The 17,322-nt window shown below is 41.1% G+C and overlaps 1 protein-coding gene across 1 annotated transcript; it reads left to right on the forward strand.

Moving 5' to 3' along the window:
- Positions 1-6,408: 6,408 nt before the first annotated feature.
- Positions 6,409-17,074, forward strand: kif2c (kinesin family member 2C). The gene is made up of 21 exons (XM_018753309.1): positions 6,409-6,592; positions 6,842-6,936; positions 7,255-7,350; positions 7,573-7,621; positions 8,286-8,405; positions 9,598-9,729; positions 9,838-9,938; positions 10,246-10,341; positions 10,448-10,502; positions 10,584-10,746; positions 10,923-11,013; positions 11,121-11,184; positions 11,270-11,361; positions 11,867-12,009; positions 12,557-12,761; positions 13,423-13,533; positions 13,708-13,775; positions 14,689-14,788; positions 15,579-15,659; positions 16,225-16,318; positions 16,715-17,074. The coding sequence occupies exons 1-21, from the start codon at positions 6,529-6,531 to the stop codon at positions 16,789-16,791; spliced, it is 2,097 nt and encodes a 698-aa protein (XP_018608825.1). The 5' UTR covers positions 6,409-6,528; the 3' UTR covers positions 16,792-17,074.
- The last annotated feature ends 248 nt before the right edge of the window (positions 17,075-17,322 follow it).

Below are 17,322 nucleotides of genomic sequence, written 5' to 3' on the forward strand. Positions count from 1 at the left end.
CCATGTTGGTGACACGAAAGTGTTTCATTGACATTTCTGTAACTAATCAATTGACACACTTGCGCTCTGTGCTGCCAGCCAGATCCCAACCATCACATGGAGCTCATCATATTTACGCGGATGTATTTTCCTGCCAGTCCGACACATTCTCTCATTGCGGGCCGATTAAACACGAGGAGCCCGATGCAGTCTGATCCCAGTAATACGGCATCACGAACCACATCGTTAGTTGTATAAGTCAATATTGGGAACAAGCCGACGAATCAGCCGGCATCCTTAGGATGCCGAAACGGAGTTACGATGTCACCGTATTTGAAAAACACAAGAAATTATGTAACATCCAGTTTGGACGAAGAATTCTGATCGGTCTAATGTCCTTGGTGAGGCTTCAGATACAGGACAGCTGAAGCTAGACTTAATACAACGTATTACAGTAACTGGATTGTGTTAAGCAACAGAAAGAATTGTGGATTTCAGAACATTGTATTTGAGGGATGGGACTACAACAGCATCACCGTGTAATAATGTACAAGTTCTAAAAAAATATGGATAAAACGTTATCCACAATTACGTTTACTCATTTGCTCATTGTTTGATCCAAGATGGCGCCGCGAATGGCTGCCTTGTTGTGGTGCTCTCCAGTGCCAGCTGAAGAAGTTCAACCTGCCACAGGAACTGCCGATCCAGTTCTGCTCGTCTGTCACCGAGTCTGTCCCGTGCGTTTCTGTAACTGCCTGGTTTGGCTCGGCTACCAAACGGGACGGAAAGAGGCTACAGAAGGACAGTCAAGATGGCTGAGGGGATCATCGGTGCACCCCTGCCTACCCTTCAGGTCTTGTACAAGTCCAGAACGAGAAAGCGGGGGAGCAAAATCATCACTGATCCCACACACCCCGGGGCACAAACTCTTTACACTTCTCCCCTCCGGCAGAACCACCGGATACAAGAACAGTTTTTTCCCTCAGCCCATCACTCCCATGAACGGTTAACACTCCCCTATAGGTCTCCTGTCAGTGCAACAATATCCAACCACTTTTTATAATTTACTTCTTGTTTACATTTTAAATTTATACTACTATTTATGCTTTCAGGCTTGTATACTCTGTAAATGTGTTATTTTTATTATTTTGTAATCCTGTGTCAGCTGTTTGTTTGTCTGTAAATAGCGGAGGCACCTAGAACCACAGCAAAATCCTTGTGTGTATCAGCACACTGGCCAGTAAAACTCATTCTCATTCTCATCCTCATTCCCATTTTGCTTTTCTGCAAAGCCAGGTACTGCTCAAGGGGCTTAATATAACAGCTAACCCCTATATTATTCTGCTTGCTTTACATAATAATTACAAATCATTACTATTTTCCATAGACCACATCACCAAAAACTTGCAGTTTAGAATAAATAAAAATCAAAACTACTTTTATGTGTTTGTAGTACCTGAAACTGACGGTTTTGAACTGCTGTACTGTCACCTTGTGGGGAAATATTAACACTACAACACTGGCAAAGTGATACTTTTTTTTGTTCTTTTCTTCTTTATTATTATTCTTATTTTAGCTAAAGAATTTATTCAAAGACTTGGTCTTGGGTTTATACGCCAAGCTATTTAATGGGTGTCTTCAGATTATGAGGTGGCAGCCTTAACTGTACACTCCTCTCTGTCCTCAACTGTCCAGTTTAACGTAACACTTTAATAAGAAATTCATTAACGGCTGAGAACATTTTCGTTACATATTGGATGCTTACTTTTACTCATTCAGCATTACAGAATAACGCGAGTGTGATAAGGTAACCATGAAGTAAAAGTCTGAACAAACAGTAGAATTACTTACAGGGATGTGTATGAGTATGTAATAATAATACAAGCATAGAGGCAGAAATAGCAGCAAGGTTAAATAAAAGGTGTAGCTCTATGCATTTATGGCTCTAAGTTAACAAAAATAAGAGAGAGAAATCCCATCTGTTTTCTCACTGAAATAAGCGAGCTGCAATCAGTTCTGGGATACAACAGCAAAACGGCAGATGGAATACAGCTGATTTTGTTTTAAAAAAATACAAAAGTAGTCATAACCGCAGGTGTAATCTGTTGCAAGCTGTTTGTCCTGTGTATTTTCACATATATCCAGTGTTACACAAACTGATATGGTGTTGATGGGATTGGAGACCAGGGTCCCAGATCCATAGTGTGGCTGGTGATTTCACAAGACACTGCTCCACAGGCCCCCTGCTGCACTTCAATACTGCTTACTTTATACAGTCGTACTCAGAGATTCGCCCATCCCAGTTATAAGAATTCCATAAGAAATATAAGAGGGAATAAGAAATTTGTGAGAAGTTTCATTTAATAGCCTTACTTTGACTTACGATGCAATTATTCGTGTTTACAACAAAATATGAATTTTGCGCTCCTCTCAGCAGCTGAACAGCATGAAGCCAGCTCCACCATGTGGTCTTCTTTATAGTTTTAGTTTGGCTCCTGTTCCGTTAAATTCTCAGTCTCCCCTTGTTTGCTGGTTCACCTTTTATTATCTTGGTATTTATGGCCCCTAATTTGTAACCATGGATCCGATTTGGAAAATCCAAACAATTTTAGTTTGTACTGTGAGTGGGAATTCATTCACATTGTTTTCATTGACTTTTTTCTTTACTGTTCTTTTTTTTTCCTTAAATTTCAGCTAATGAATAAACACTGAGTATATCATGTATGTTTTGTTTGTGAGTGTATGGTATGTAACAGCTACAAAAGAGTTGAACGAGTACATGCAGACAGCCATAGAGTATTATAGAGTAATTAATGAAGGGAAACTGCCTAGTAATGCTGTGTTAGAATAACTAACCCTAACTGCTGTAGTAAGCATGTCCATTCTAATAGGATTTGGTGATATTTTATCATAAGTGAGTATTAGTTTTGGGGCTCGGGAGCACATAATTTTTTACCGTTGAAATGAATGGCAAGTAGATCTTATGTTAATGAGAATTCACCTTATAAAGGGTTTTTCATGAATAAATTACCTTCCTAAGGGGGGGGTAGTGCATATAAATCAAAGAACACAAACATACACAGATTTTATTCCATCTGCAGGGCATCCAAAGTCTGCAGTCTAACAATTATAAGGTAAAAATATTAAGACAAGCCAAGGCAATACAACGCCTCAACCAATTTTATCATTAACTGAGATAATGATCTTACTGAAAAGGATTGTTAAATAGAAGAAGATCAGAATACTTAAAATTGAATTAATGCGAAGAAAATGATAATCCTCAATTTAACATTTCACAAACGGCGAAGTGAAACATATCTTGAGCACAGATTTTTAGAAATTCACATACTTAGAAAAACCTCATTAAACAACCCCTGATTTTTCACGGTGGGATTCATTGATTGATTGAAAATGTAAAAAAAAAAAAAATACATTTTTCACAAAGCATATAAATGACAACATGCCACTGTCAGCAGTAGAAAATAAAACATAAGCAACTGCTGTAATTAACTTTCCTGTTACAATATTGATGTTATTGCCTTTAAATGATCTTTAAAGGCAGGATTGCTTTTCCAGGGGAATTTTGAAGCCACAAGCCAAGAATACTGACTGCAATGACTTTCATCTACAGTCCAGTCTGTAGCTCCACTGACACCTTTTTGTTAATGAACCAGTTGTTCGGTCTCAACGTTGGCTGCAATTGCACTTTCTTATCATTCTCTGTGTGTGTCAGGAGAGGAAGGTGAAGAGTAGACACATCACCGACATACTGTTACACTGCTATGGACACTTGAATGGGACAGAAAGGCACAGCAACAGCACTAACCCTGAAGACTGGAAAGACCTTCTCAGTGAACCTGTGTTTGAAAGTGTAGAGAAGAGAGCTGTCATTGGGGTCTGAGAATGAGAGCTCCCCTCTGTCCCAGTCCAGCTGCACTCTGATCTTCTGGGGTTTCCTCCTCACTGTGAGATGGGTGCGAGGTGCCGTCATTGCTGTGTAATTTCCATGATGCTGCTCTAGGTACCACTCTCCAGCTGATGGACTCATTTCAACAGTACCTTTTCTTCTGATGGACTCTGTAACCACACCCAGTCCCCAGGTACTTGCCTCCCCCACTTCTACATCCCAGCTGTGTTTTCCTGAGCTGAATTCCTCAGAACCCAGGACACAAGGCCTTGTGTTAAATCTCTCTGGGTTGTCAGGGAGCTGTTGGCTCTTATCACTGCTTCTTACACAAGTGAGGTCCTCTGATAGAATGAGTCGTGGGTGGGTGGTGTTGGGGTCCAGAACCACAGGGGCTGAACAGAAAGAAAAAGTCACCTGCAAGTTACCTGTATATAGAATCCCCCCAAAAGGAGGAATTTTAGACACTTTGGGAGTCCTGAAATGAAATCAGCACAGTACCTCAACAAAGTGGATTTTGTCCCACAATTTCTGATGGCGTTAAAGTAATATGACACCAGTGATGCATCCGCTATAACTACATGAGTTTGATGAAGACTGAAGACATACTGTTCAGATGTCCAGAAGGGACAGACCTGATTCCCAGCTGACGCTCACGAATTTCAGCTCACGATGTTGTTTGTTCTAATAGTATGACAGAAATGTTTGGCAGAAATAATATCTTTTAGTCACTGCAATCTCAGCTGTGCTCATATATTATCATTATGACCAGTTGGGTTTATAACTATGCAAACACAGCTCTTGTACAGAAAGAATGAATGTTTACCCTCCCCCTCATTATGCTTATTGGATAATAAAGACATTCTGCATTTAGCTAAGATTAACAGAGAAAAAGTTAGTTTCTGCAATTTCATCTGCTGTTAAGTTCTCATTCATTCATATTACAAACATCAACAACCGCTTGTCCTGAGCAGGGTCACAGCAAGCCAGAGCTTATTCCTGAAACACAGGGTACAAGGCTGAAGAAGGGGTGGAAACACCCTTGATGGAACGCCAGTCCATCATAAGGCACCCCAAGCAGGACTCAAACCCCAAACCCACCACACAGCAGGCACCGGTCAAATCTGCTGTGCCACCACACCCTGTTATTCAAAAAAAATTATTTTTATATAAAGTTGTTCGGCATATTTATCTCACCTTTTCTCTTTCTGCTGTTGCATAATTCAAGGAGTGTGTTGTTTTTTTTCTTCAGGGATCACACAGATGACACAGATTTGTTTACCATTTCTTCACAGTTACAGTAAGTCTGCAGCTTTATTAATACCTAACAATCCTTGAATGGCATTTTGCTTACTAAAGGAATGTTAAGTGAGAAGTCTTCTGTACTTTTATTTTAGTTTTAACTAAAACGAAGGTGGGGCCACCTTGCTTAAACTTATTTCCAAAGTGTTTAAAGCTTTTGTAGGATGTAACATTGCTATGGTGGCCAAAGTGGAAGCAAAAGATAAAGCTGAAAGTGACAAGGGAAATGTTGCACATTGCACATAAATCACTCGCCAATTACAGCTGAAAAGGAGTGTGCAAAGAAAAAATATATTTTTTTAGTTTTAATTATTTTATTTTATTGTTTTAACAGGACCGGGGGTGCGGTGGCGCAGTGGGTTGGACCGCAGTCCTACTCTCCGGTGGGTCTGGGGTTCAAGTCCCGCTTGGGGTGCCTTGTGACGGACTGGCGTCCCGTCCTGGGTGTGTCCCCTTCCCTCTCCGGCCTTACGCCCTGTGTTGCCGGGTAGGCTCCGGTTCCCCATGACCCCGTAAGGGACAAGCGGTTCTGAAAATGTGTGTGTGTGTGTGTTTTAACAGGACCGGGGGTACGGTGGCGCAGTGGGTTGGACCGCAGTCCTGCTCTCCGGTGGGTCTGGGGTTCGAGTCCTGCTTGGGGTGCCTTGCGACGGCCTGGTGTCCTGTCCTGGGTGTGTCCCCTCCCCCTCCGGCCTTACGCCCTGAGTTGCCGGGTAGGCTCCTGTGCCCCTGTAAGGGACAAGCGGTTCTGAAAATGTGTGTGTGTTTTAACAGGATCATGAAGACAGTATACATAAAAAACTGGAACGTTACAATATTTTGAAGTTAAGATTACAATATTTATCCGGGGTGCTGTGCTCAAGTAACTCTGAAAAAGATAAGAAGTTTCAAAAAATGGTATCAGAAAATCTTCCAGAACTTAGAATTATGATACATTTGTTTTCGAACAGATACGGATCTAGCAATCCTGGGTCACCCCCATGTTTGTGGAAGGAGTTCTAGTTTAGACCATGGCGATAACATACATTTTCTTGTCATAAAATACATTAAAATAGCATTATTCTTGAGCTTTTAAGATGTGGGGCTCTTTGACCTTGATTGTCGATGGACTACACCTCCCTAGCACCCCTGCGACATGTTGTACTTCTGTACTCCCGTCATCCTTTGCTATACTTCCGCTCGCGACTTTTAAAAAGTTTGGCAGTTTTTTTTTTGTATTGCGTTTAGCTGTCATCCTTTGGAGTACAAGAGCAGTGTTTATACGGTTTGAATGTGGAAACGGTACATTCGCTCACTGTAGTTGTTTTATTGGTGCGATTTTTTTTTTCCCCCCCGCACGCAAAATGGACATTAAAATTGCAGAATTGATTCCTTTGGGGCTTTCTGTGAAGATCAGTCGTAGTGACGGTAAGATATTGCTGTGTGTGGAGAATAAATTTATATATAATAAATATATAGGGGCTTGGAGAGCTTTAATTCTGTAACAATAGTTCTTATGAAGACGCAGACTAACAGAAATTGTCACATTCTGTGGTCCTGCCTGGTTTCTCTGTGGTGCCTCAGGCCTGCGTTTTACTGAGCTGTTTTTCAAGCCGGGCTCTCGCCTGAATAAAGTGACGTACTGAAGGGGGTAACTAAAGTCCCCTGTGTCTTCAGGTCGGGTCCACGGCGCAACTGTGAAGGCCATCCACCCGCTGAAGGCAGCCGTGTCCGTGGAGTGGGCCGAGAACTCGGCTACCAAAGGGAAGGAGGTAAAAAACAAAGAAAAAATTACCTACTAGCCCCAAATTGGAACCTTAACTGTGTTGCTTTGGAGAAAAGCGTCAGCTAGATGAATGTAAGAAAGGTTTGGAGCTGATTTATCCAGCAGCAGACATTGCTGTTCACTTCAGTTTAGACATTGAATCATTGGCATCATCTTTATGCACCAGTCCCATTTCTAACAGCTCTGCTCTGGTTGAAATTACTTGAGTGGAAATGGTTGCTAAGCTTCTCTTAGGTGAACTGGCAATATATGCTGCTGAAATGTCTCCATTCCTTGACTGCTTTGCTCTGGTGCCTCTTTACAGGTGGAATTGGGTGAGTTGTGGGACCTCAATCGAGAGCTCTTTGAATACCTGAAGTCCTCCAGCCAAAATGAGCCAGCGCCCAGCGCAAGACGCAATGTAGGTATTCGTTCAAATAAGACAATCCCAGCTTTCAGTGCTTTTAAAAGGAAACAGTACTTATGTGGTGAGCAGGCGTTCTTTACGCTGACTGTTGAAAATGAGGACTTGAACCACTGTAAGATACTGTTTCCATTTGCATTTCTCAATCTGTCTGTTATGTTTCATGTGTCACATGCTTTGCTTTTCAAAAAGTGCTGCATCATTGCTTTTTCTTTTCAGGTAACTGAGAGCAGGCTTCGTTCATCAAAAATTCCTGCTCCCTCTGAATGTATGTATTTGGATCGTCTGTTCAAAATGACCAATTATTAAATTTGTTCTGGAGTGATGTTAAGCTCTTGGAGAAATGCCTGATCATATATCTACCCCACCCCTAAAGCTTCTTCTGGAACTCAACTTTCTGAAGGGGCTGGTTCTGGTACGGTGCATGTTGAACAAAGGAAGCTGGCATTAACTGTCAGTCCTTCGAACCCACTGTCATGTCCAATATTGTTTTCAGTCCTTTACATTCTGGGAAAATCTTGGGAGCCATCACCCTACTTCTGTCAGTCAGTTTCCAGGTTTTCCATATTGGCACGTTTTCCTCCACACTCCCTGACTTATTGCAACTTTAATGCTGTGCTTCTGCATGTTAGAATTATTGTTTCAGATTCATCTGCTTCTTTTCAAATTGTGAAAATATTAATAGTAATGTGGATTTGGGCTGTGTTGCTACATTCATTATGTCCAAAATAAAATTTTGCTGTTGCAGATGTAAAATTGATTCCTTAGAATGATGTTTGCAGTACAGCTAATGGGCAACAGTTTTTGGCTGCTTTCTGTTTGACCTCACCTTGTCCTCAATTTAATTTTACTGTGTGGGAGGTGGGTGCACTTGACAATCTCAACACAAAATTGAGCTCTCTGTTCAAGTGCTGAATCGTGCCTTTCCACAGTGCGTAGGAAGTCAGCTGTACGTCGAACATGTCTGCTTCCTTTGACCGTTGCTCAGTCCTACAACACAGAAGATGAGCAGCTGACTCTTGAATCCAAGCCTCCCCCCTCAAATGGCTCAGGTCTGTAATGACTTCTGTCAGTGCCCTCTACCACATAGCTGTTAAGTTTCTCTTAGTGCATCACTCGGAGCATTCACACTAACTAAAATGCTTCTGCACTCAGAAGTGCATGTAACTTAGATCCTTCTGCTTGAGAACTATTGTAGGTAAAGTTAAATCTCTCTCAAAATTTATAAGTATTTGAAACTTTTAGGTTTTAGATCTGATTTTATTTTATATACAGACACGTGTCGCTTAACATCAGGGATACATTCTGAGAAAAGTTGTTGGGCAATTTCGTCGTCGTGCGAACATCATAGAGTATACAAACTTTGAGCCTCAATGCAAGAGACGTGGTAAACTATTTATGACGCTGCTGCTGATGTACCACAGCATACTGTTTTACAGTCAACTTTTTATAAGTAGAAAGAGTACATGCTAAATTAACAAAATGTGCAGTACAATACATAAACCTGTAACAGGTGTTTATCATCAAATATTATGTAATGTGTATAATTGTATGTGCTATGCTTTTATACGACTGGCAGCACAGTAAGTTCTGCAGCAGCAGCAGCACCACGAACACAACGCAGTGTGCTGTGACGTCACTAGTCTAAGTTTTCATTCCATTATCTTATGGGACCACTGTCATATATGCAGTTGGTCGTTAAGCAGCGCATGACTGTACATGGTTCTCAGTCCTGGTTCTGGGTACTATGTCCATCCAAGCCACTCACCCCATACGGGGCACGGGGAACCGGAGCCTAACCCGGCACACAGGGCGTAAGGCCGGAGGGGGAGGGGACACACCCAGGACGGGACGCCAGTCCGTCGCAAGGCACCCCAAGCGGGACTCGAACCCCAAACCCACCGAAGAGCAGGACCAACCAACTGCTCCACCGCACCCCTCTGGGTACTATTGGAGTATGTTAATTGCTTCCACAAGCTCTCAAATTAGCAGTAGTTGGGTTTTTTTTCCCTTCCCCCCCTCTTTTCATTAAATGTAACATGTGAAAGGTGCTGCAGTCAGGGTTTCTAGAGTATGTAGCCTGAATGGAAGCCTTCAGTGAGGATCTAGGCTGCTGCAAGTGGAGTGCTTTTTAAAAAGTCAGGTGACTAACATTTACTACAGTGAGGGATTGCTATATTTGAATCTCACTGCTGGCAAATGTGCAAACAGGAGTGGTGAAGCTAATGTCCTCTGACCTCTCAGGTATACCATCTCAGAAGCGCAGGAAGAATGGCCTGGTGAAGCCATCCACCTTTCTGCCACAGGTGGATGAAATTGGAGTGGAGAATGAAATCCAGCCTTCAGCTTCCAGAAGTGTTTCTGCTGTCAGTACAGGTAAACACACCTCTTAAATGAAATAACCCTTGTCTTCTCATGAGACCTGGTTTGGAATTTTTTTTTTTTTTTTTTTTTTTTTTTTTCCCCCCCCCCTCCTGTTTCCAGCCAGGCGCAAGTCAGGGGCTTCCCTGGAAGTTGAGAAAATCCAAAACAAACGTGAAATCACCCAAGCAAAAAATGCTGAAACACGGACCAAACGAAACAAAGTGAGTGTTGAATTGCAGGCTTTATTTGAGATACAAACTCCAAATTGAAGTTTGTAGCAGACATGTAGCATTGTGGTTGAATGCATGAAATTGTAATATGTGACCAGTTTAAGCTTTGCTTGTCTCCTGCTTTAGTAGTACCTCAAAGGTACTACAGCTGGAGGTGGGATTTGAACCTGCAACCTAACCACAATGCCACCATCTTTTTTTTTTTTTTTTTTGGCAGTATACATTGTAGCAATGTTAAAGGTTTATCCATTTTCATTAAACTAAAATGTTTACCTTTTTTAAATGACTATTCTTTCAGGATGGGGACATGAACCGTCCAAACTGGCTGTTCTATAAGATGATAGAGGAATACAGAGAAAATCTAGAAATTGTGCCCATTTCTTTATCCGATCCTGTAAGTGACAACTACATTATGGTCTTATGAGAGAACTAGGTAAATAAGCATAGCAAGACTGATGAAAGGCTCCGTTCAGTCTTGTTTTTAAACATCTGTTCCATAGGTTGAACTGCACAGGATTTGCGTTTGTGTTCGGAAGCGTCCACTGAACAAACAAGGTACAAAAGAAGCACTGAAATGAGTAAAATGGATTGAGTTGTCGCGCTTGAAAAATTAATTGTGAAACTCCTCCACTGTAGAGGTGGCCAGGAAGGAAATCGATGTGGTGTCTATACCTGGAAAGGGCATCCTGCTCCTGCATGAACCTAAACAAAAGGTGGACCTAACAAAGTACCTGGAAAATCAGGTCTTCCACTTTGACTACTCCTTTGATGAAACTGCAACCAACGAACTTGTTTACAGGTTAATTTTGCCTTTTCTTTTTGAAAGGAAGCTAAGAAACGTTAACTTTTTGGAATGGTGTACTTTGCATACTTATGACTCTTGTGCTAAAGATCATTTAAGAAAAATCAGTGCAAAGTACCTAGTAATGGGGAATAAATATGATCTAAATAAACTTATTTGTGTATTATTGCTAGATTCTCTGCTAAGCCTCTGGTTCAGACCATTTTTGAAGGGGGTATGGCAACTTGTTTTGCCTATGGGCAAACCGGCAGTGGAAAAACACATGTGAGTACAACTCTGTTAAGAGCAGTTTGTTCAGTGTAAATTTCCTGTAACTACTGGATAATGAGGCTTGTCCCCCCACCCCACATTGTGATGTGACCCACCTGCAGACTATGGGTGGAGATTTCTCAGGGAAAAATCAAAACAGCTCTAAAGGAATCTATTCATTAGCTGGTAAGCATGCACTCCTGTTCTTGCTAGTATATTGTTACCATCCTGGCAAATGAATAATTTAGATTTGTTTTTTTCCCCATCTTAGCACAAGATCTCTTTCTCCTTCTGAAACAGAAAAGGTATTCCAGTATGGGCCTGGAACCCTATGTTTCCTTCTTTGAGATCTACAATGGCAAGGTAAACGCGTGTTCTGTGTGCTAGTGGGTCTTGGTACTTATAGCTACTGAAAGATCGAAACTGTGTCAGCAGTGGGGAAGATGCAGCACTAAAATGTTTCTCATTGTGATTGATTTCTGCTCAATGTATGTTTTGCAGTATAGCTATATCTTTCATCCTTAATGAATAATCTGGACCAGTGGGTGGCATAGTAGTTAGGGCAATTGCCTTGCACTTAAAGGACCTGGGTTCCAGTTTTGCTTCCACTGTCATACCCTTGAATAAGGTACATACCCTTAGTGGGTAAATTAGTAACTTGGACTAACTAAACGTTGGAAGTCAGTTTTAAGGAAAGCATGACCCAAATGAAAAACATCATTAGAATACTGAGTATGATTTCATCTTTGTGAAAGATGTTTTTGGGCATCTTAATTTGCTGACGATTCAAGGTTAGCAGTTCCATGTACATTTGTTCAATGCTTCTTTTCCAGAGTTTTCATTTCCATTTTGTTTAACTTAATTTCAGGTTTTTGACTTGCTCAACAAGAAGGCCAAACTGCGTGTGCTAGAGGATGGCAAACAGCAGGTCCAGGTCGTGGGTCTGCAGGAAGTTTACGTCTCTGGTGTTGAAGATGTCATCAAGATGATCGATGTGGGCAGTGCCTGCAGGTATATTGTTTATATGACCCAAATAAACAATGCCCAGCAGTACCACTGCTGGATTAGTTTTAAATTGTTAGACTCCATTTGCCATCACAAAACCTGTTTATCTAGTTTATAAAGTGGGAAAGGTTTAAACTGTTAGCTGTTTTGAACAACTGCTTAATGTTTCAGCTAACGTACAAAAGCAATACACTTCAATAAATGTAAGCTTACATTAATGTATTTACTGCTAAAAAGGTAAAGCATTAATTCAGTATTTTTCCTGAACTTACAATGGGATGTGAAAGTTGTGAACTTCAATTACTAAAAGTATGTTAAATTGGTGTAAGACAGTCTAAAAGTGATATCTCACCCCTGCCCTTAAGAGATGCTGTAATGTAACATCCTGTCTGTAAAAGTATGTTTGAGGAGGACTTTGTGATAAAAGTTTTTCCCTCAACTGTTTGTAGCAAACGCTTGCATATAAAAATAAGCTGCGGTGTATTTCTGAACTTGCTGGTCTAGATTTGGTTTCTGAGAGTTTGACAAATGATCTCTCCATCTACCTCGATAGGACGTCTGGGCAGACTTTTGCAAATGCCAACTCGTCTCGCTCCCATGCGGTGCTTCAGATTATCCTGCGTCGGGGCAACAAGCTGCATGGGAAGTTCTCACTGGTGGACCTGGCAGGCAACGAACGTGGCCCTGACGTCAGCAGCAACGACCGGCAGACATTGGTGGAGACGGGAGAGATCAACTGCAGTCTGCTGGCCCTGAAGGTAAATGCTCCCAACCATGAGCACCTGTAAATTCCCAAGAAGCAAATTCAAACTTGATGTGTCCAAGCAGTAAATAATATAATGTGACTTGAATTCCCAACATTCCCCAGTAATCGATTTTGTCACTTGGTATTGAGGGGACCTTCTGTGAACCCTTTTCTGGAGGGCATTATTTACTGAGGCAAAGTTCTTGTGCTATGTGACTGTTTTCGGTAGAAATATGCAACCTGTAGATGTTAAATGACATGGCAGTAGAACAGACTGAAGCACTTTATTTGGTTCATCTTGTTTTGATGTGTAAAGATATCAGTAGTTCTGTATCATCAGATGTATGCAACTGAAAACTTCACCTATTTATTCCTTGCTGTTCAACTTGCACACCCAATCTGGAAGCCACTGATAGTGGCACTGACAGTTTTCTTATCCTGAAGACAAGGCCAGCAGAGCCAAAACATCACATCTGAGTAACAGGGCATTTTGTTAATGGAACAAAATCCTATAAAAGGTTTGAACTTGACTGATTTCTAAATATGAACATCGATTGCAGTTTTGTGCCCCTGTCAGTGCTAGATGACCTGTTTTAAATGGTTTACATTTTAAATCATAAGTTCTTGTCCCTGTAAAAACCACTATCGCGTTGCATATCTTGCACCCCTCCCAGGAATGTATCCGCTCCCTGGGCCAGAACAGCGAACACATCCCGTTCAGGATGAGCAAGCTGACACAGGTGCTGAGGGACTCCTTCATTGGTGAGAACTCAAAGACGTGCATGGTGAGTTCTTCGGGGTAAGCGCAGCCCTTTGTTCTCCATTTGTACAAAAAAAAAAAAAAGAGAACTAAGGACACACATTTGCTCAAGCTTCAGCCTATGGGCTTTGACAGCACTGGTATGACCAGATTGCCAAGTGAATCCATTACTAACGCATGTTGTGTTTTCCTTTGCAAGATTGCCATGATCTCTCCTGGGATGGGATCCTGTGACTACACACTAAACACTCTTCGATATGCTGACAGGTATCTTTTACACCTTTCTATTTACTCATTGAGGGGGGCGCAGTGGGTTGGACCGGGTCCTGCTCTCCGGTGGCTCTGGGGTTCAAGTCCTGCTTGGGGTGCCTTGTGACGGACTGGCATCCCGTCCTGGGTGTGTCCCCTCCCCCTCTAGCCTTACGCCCTGAGTTGCTGGGTTAGGCTCCGGGGGACAAGCGGTTCAGAAAGTGTGTGTTTACTCATCGGGTTCTTTACAATGAAGAAAGTATTAAAATGTTGACCATGATAATGTTTGGCAATTCAGAGTAACTACAGTGAGTTTTTTTTTTTTTTTTTTTTTTTTTTTTAAACATTTATTCATTTAGCAGACATTTTTGTCCAAAGCGACATACATCTCAGCAAAAGTACAAGTTATGCAATACATTAAGAGGAGACATAGCTGCAGACATGAGTCTCAAGCAAACCTAGTTTACCTACCACTTGCTTTTTAATTAAGGTAAGGAAATGGTTACAACAGTTAAAATGGATTGAATTTTTTAATATTAAATAAACTTGAATTATGGTTTTCCTGTTTGCTCGTGTACTGTACTATGCAAATAAATTCTGTATTATAGCTGTTTCAGTTGTATACTTGGCTGAAACTTCACATTTGAAGCCAAGTAGAAGAATTCACCACAGATGTCAGCAAGGGGTTCAATGTTGGAAGCGTTTTTATACTTGCCCATCATCCTCCCATATAAAGTACAGAATGGATCCTGTGGGAATTGGACTGATGCTGTTGCAAAGTTAATAGTTCTTACTCTTTTTGGCATTACTGAAGAGAATGGAATGCAAAACTTTACAATTTGTCTTTCCACTGGAATTTGTCCAGTTAATTCTGAAATGCCTCACTGTATACATCAGTTCACTGAAACCTGGAGAGATGTCTTGCTCTTAGAGTAAAAGAACTCAACGGCGTATCCAGTGTTGCTGCCACCAACTCTGACAAAAAGATGGAGATGGAGATCGAGGTGGAGGATTCTGACCTCTCAGCAGAGGTAATTTCGGAGTTTTCCTGCATTTTAGGAGTACAGTTATGTGCATACGCTTAATTGGTGTTTGAGGAGCATTATGTATAATGGGGTTTTTAGATGCTTGCAGTCATTCAGAGCTAAGCTATATTAGTACACTAATGTACAGTTGTAAAAAGTAATGGTGTGACTGCCATTATTGACTATTTTGTCAGGTTTAAACTACAGCAGACTTCAGCAAAGCTAACTCGAGTCAAGGCAAAAGCTTTCATTTACATTACTCTTATCTAAAGGAATGTCCATACAATGACTGCGTTACATCAATTCTCCACTGTAACATATTAAATTTCTTAAAGAAACATTGTTTCCATGTTAACTTGAACAGACAGTTCTGAATGTTTCTTTACATTTGTTTTGTACATGTGCAATTTTGTAGGTATAATACTTCTTGACATATACTATGGCAATTTTTTGCACTTATTGCTTCAGTACTTCCTTTACCCTCTAGGTGGGGATGTTGGTATGAAACAATGCGTGTACAGTTAATCTTGAGGTTTGTTGATATTAATGGCACAGTGGGTGCCTCATCAGGACAATTGGATGTTTGCTTGAGTTTCCAGGTGCTCTGGTTTTCTCCCATGGTCCAAAGATTTTCAGGTGAACTGGTGACTCTAAATTGCCATCTGTGTACAGTGCCTACCCTGTGCTTCTGGGAAAGGCTCTGGATCACCATGACCCTGTCTCAGAATAAATGATTCAATAGTGACTTTTAGTAATCAGTTTGCTCAGATTATGTGAGTGTCCTGTACTGTTTCAGGACTCCACCCCTGTGGATGATGTGTTTGAAGCAGAGTCTCAGGTCTCCAAAGTGGGGGAGCAGTTGTGCAAATATCTACAGGTACAAGCCCCAAGGCTGTGAACTGCCTGCTTCACTTCACCTGTAATTCTTTCTGAACGTCAGTTTTTATCATACACTTATATATTAATTTAGCTGACACTTTTCTCTGAAGCAGCTTACAATGTTCAGACATTCTAGCCAGTCCCTACATTTGTACAGCTGGGTAATTGTTCCAGTACAAATTTTAGGGTCACTACCTTGCTCAAAGGTTCTACAATTGAAGGTGGAATTTGAACCTGCAACCTTTTGGTCCAAAGGTGCCAACTCTAACCACTATGCTACCAGCTGCCCTGTTTCATATACATATGACAACTAGTATAGGACAGCCACAAAGTGAGTAAACCTGCTACAGATATTTAATGATCAAATTGTCATATAGTTACAAGAGTAATGCAGTGACGTATCGGCAATACCTGCACTGTGAATGTCAAAGCCCATATACATCCCTAACCCATTAGCAACTTCAGTTTTGAGGTTTGTATTAGGTCTGCAAGGTTTTATTTTTCCCCTGTTGATGAAAAGGTTCTAGATGTATTTTAAACCTTTTCCCTTCCCCACATTTTAGCAAAGCAGTGAAATCATTAGAATGATGGAGAGACCATCGTACAACGCAGCAGCTGGTGTACCTGAGATTAAGGATTACTTAAAAAGACTTCAAGGTAAATGACTAATCTCAATTTTCACTGCTTTGTGTGCCTAAATGTCTAGGTGAAAGATTCACAAAAATCCGAAAGATTCACAAAAGTGTACAGGTCTGAAAATGCCCTGTAAAAATGTTGGAGAGTCAAGTAACTGTACAAGATGAAAAGTGATCAAACTGCAGTCTGACTTCTAATGTTGGACTCCCATCTTATATCAAACAAAAAATACTTAATACCTGTTAGAGTATCATTACTTCGTGATTTAATTTGTTGCACTCAGCCTGATCCCTTTTCGATAGGAAGGGAAGCTAAAGGAAAAAATCTATTGCAGTTCTTGCGCAGGACTTGTCCATTGTTAAATGTATTGAACTTGTTGGAGAACAGTAAAACATTGGTATTTCTCCCCAATTTTAGACTTCGTCTTGCCATTGCAGACTGCTATAGAGCAAGAGAAGTTGGCAAAGATCTCATTAAGAAAGAAAAGCACCTGAGACAAAGTACTTGTCTGGTTTCAGTTTGATAAATGTGACATTTGTCCCCTTTGTATTTCATTATAAACATTTCTGATTTTTTTTTCCATTGTACATATCTGCATATCTAAATGTACTAAAAGACATTCTAGCCAGTCACTACATAGCAAAACTGAAAGCACAGAATATAGCAGACCTTTGTAAATGTTATAATAAAGTAATAAAGTTTTTGTAAATATAAAATGTACTACATTGGCTTTTTTGCAGTAATTTGTCGAACCAAACTGATTAAATGTTTTAACCGTTAAATGCTGTGGGAGTCTTTATTTAAATAAGGTCAGACTTGTAAGTCTCCATCTGTTTTTGCACTCATTCGAGAGTTCTGTCGTAACGTGACGTCAGCACGGACAGCTGGGACTGCATGTGCGTCTGCGCGCATGAAACCTGCTCGCTCGCTTGCCCACCCACCCACCAACTTTGCCTTCTGTGTGGGGTCTTATGCCCTGCGGAGCTGCCTGCGCCCAAACGCTCTCCTAAACACGGGGCCAACCG

The sequence above is a fragment of the Scleropages formosus genome, chromosome 3 (assembly GCF_900964775.1).
Source record: "Scleropages formosus chromosome 3, fSclFor1.1, whole genome shotgun sequence".
Classification (NCBI taxonomy): domain Eukaryota; kingdom Metazoa; phylum Chordata; class Actinopteri; order Osteoglossiformes; family Osteoglossidae; genus Scleropages; species Scleropages formosus.

Bases quoted from the DNA above. Each gene is read 5' to 3' on its own strand.
- kif2c (XM_018753309.1), top strand. From the start codon at position 6,529: ATGGACATTAAAATTGCAGAATTGATTCCTTTGGGGCTTTCTGTGAAG. The intron at 7,351-7,572 runs GTAGGTATTCGT...TTTTCTTTTCAG, and splicing joins CGCCCAGCGCAAGACGCAAT to GTAACTGAGAGCAGGCTTCG. The intron at 13,534-13,707 runs GTGAGTTCTTCG...TTCCTTTGCAAG, and splicing joins AGAACTCAAAGACGTGCATG to ATTGCCATGATCTCTCCTGG.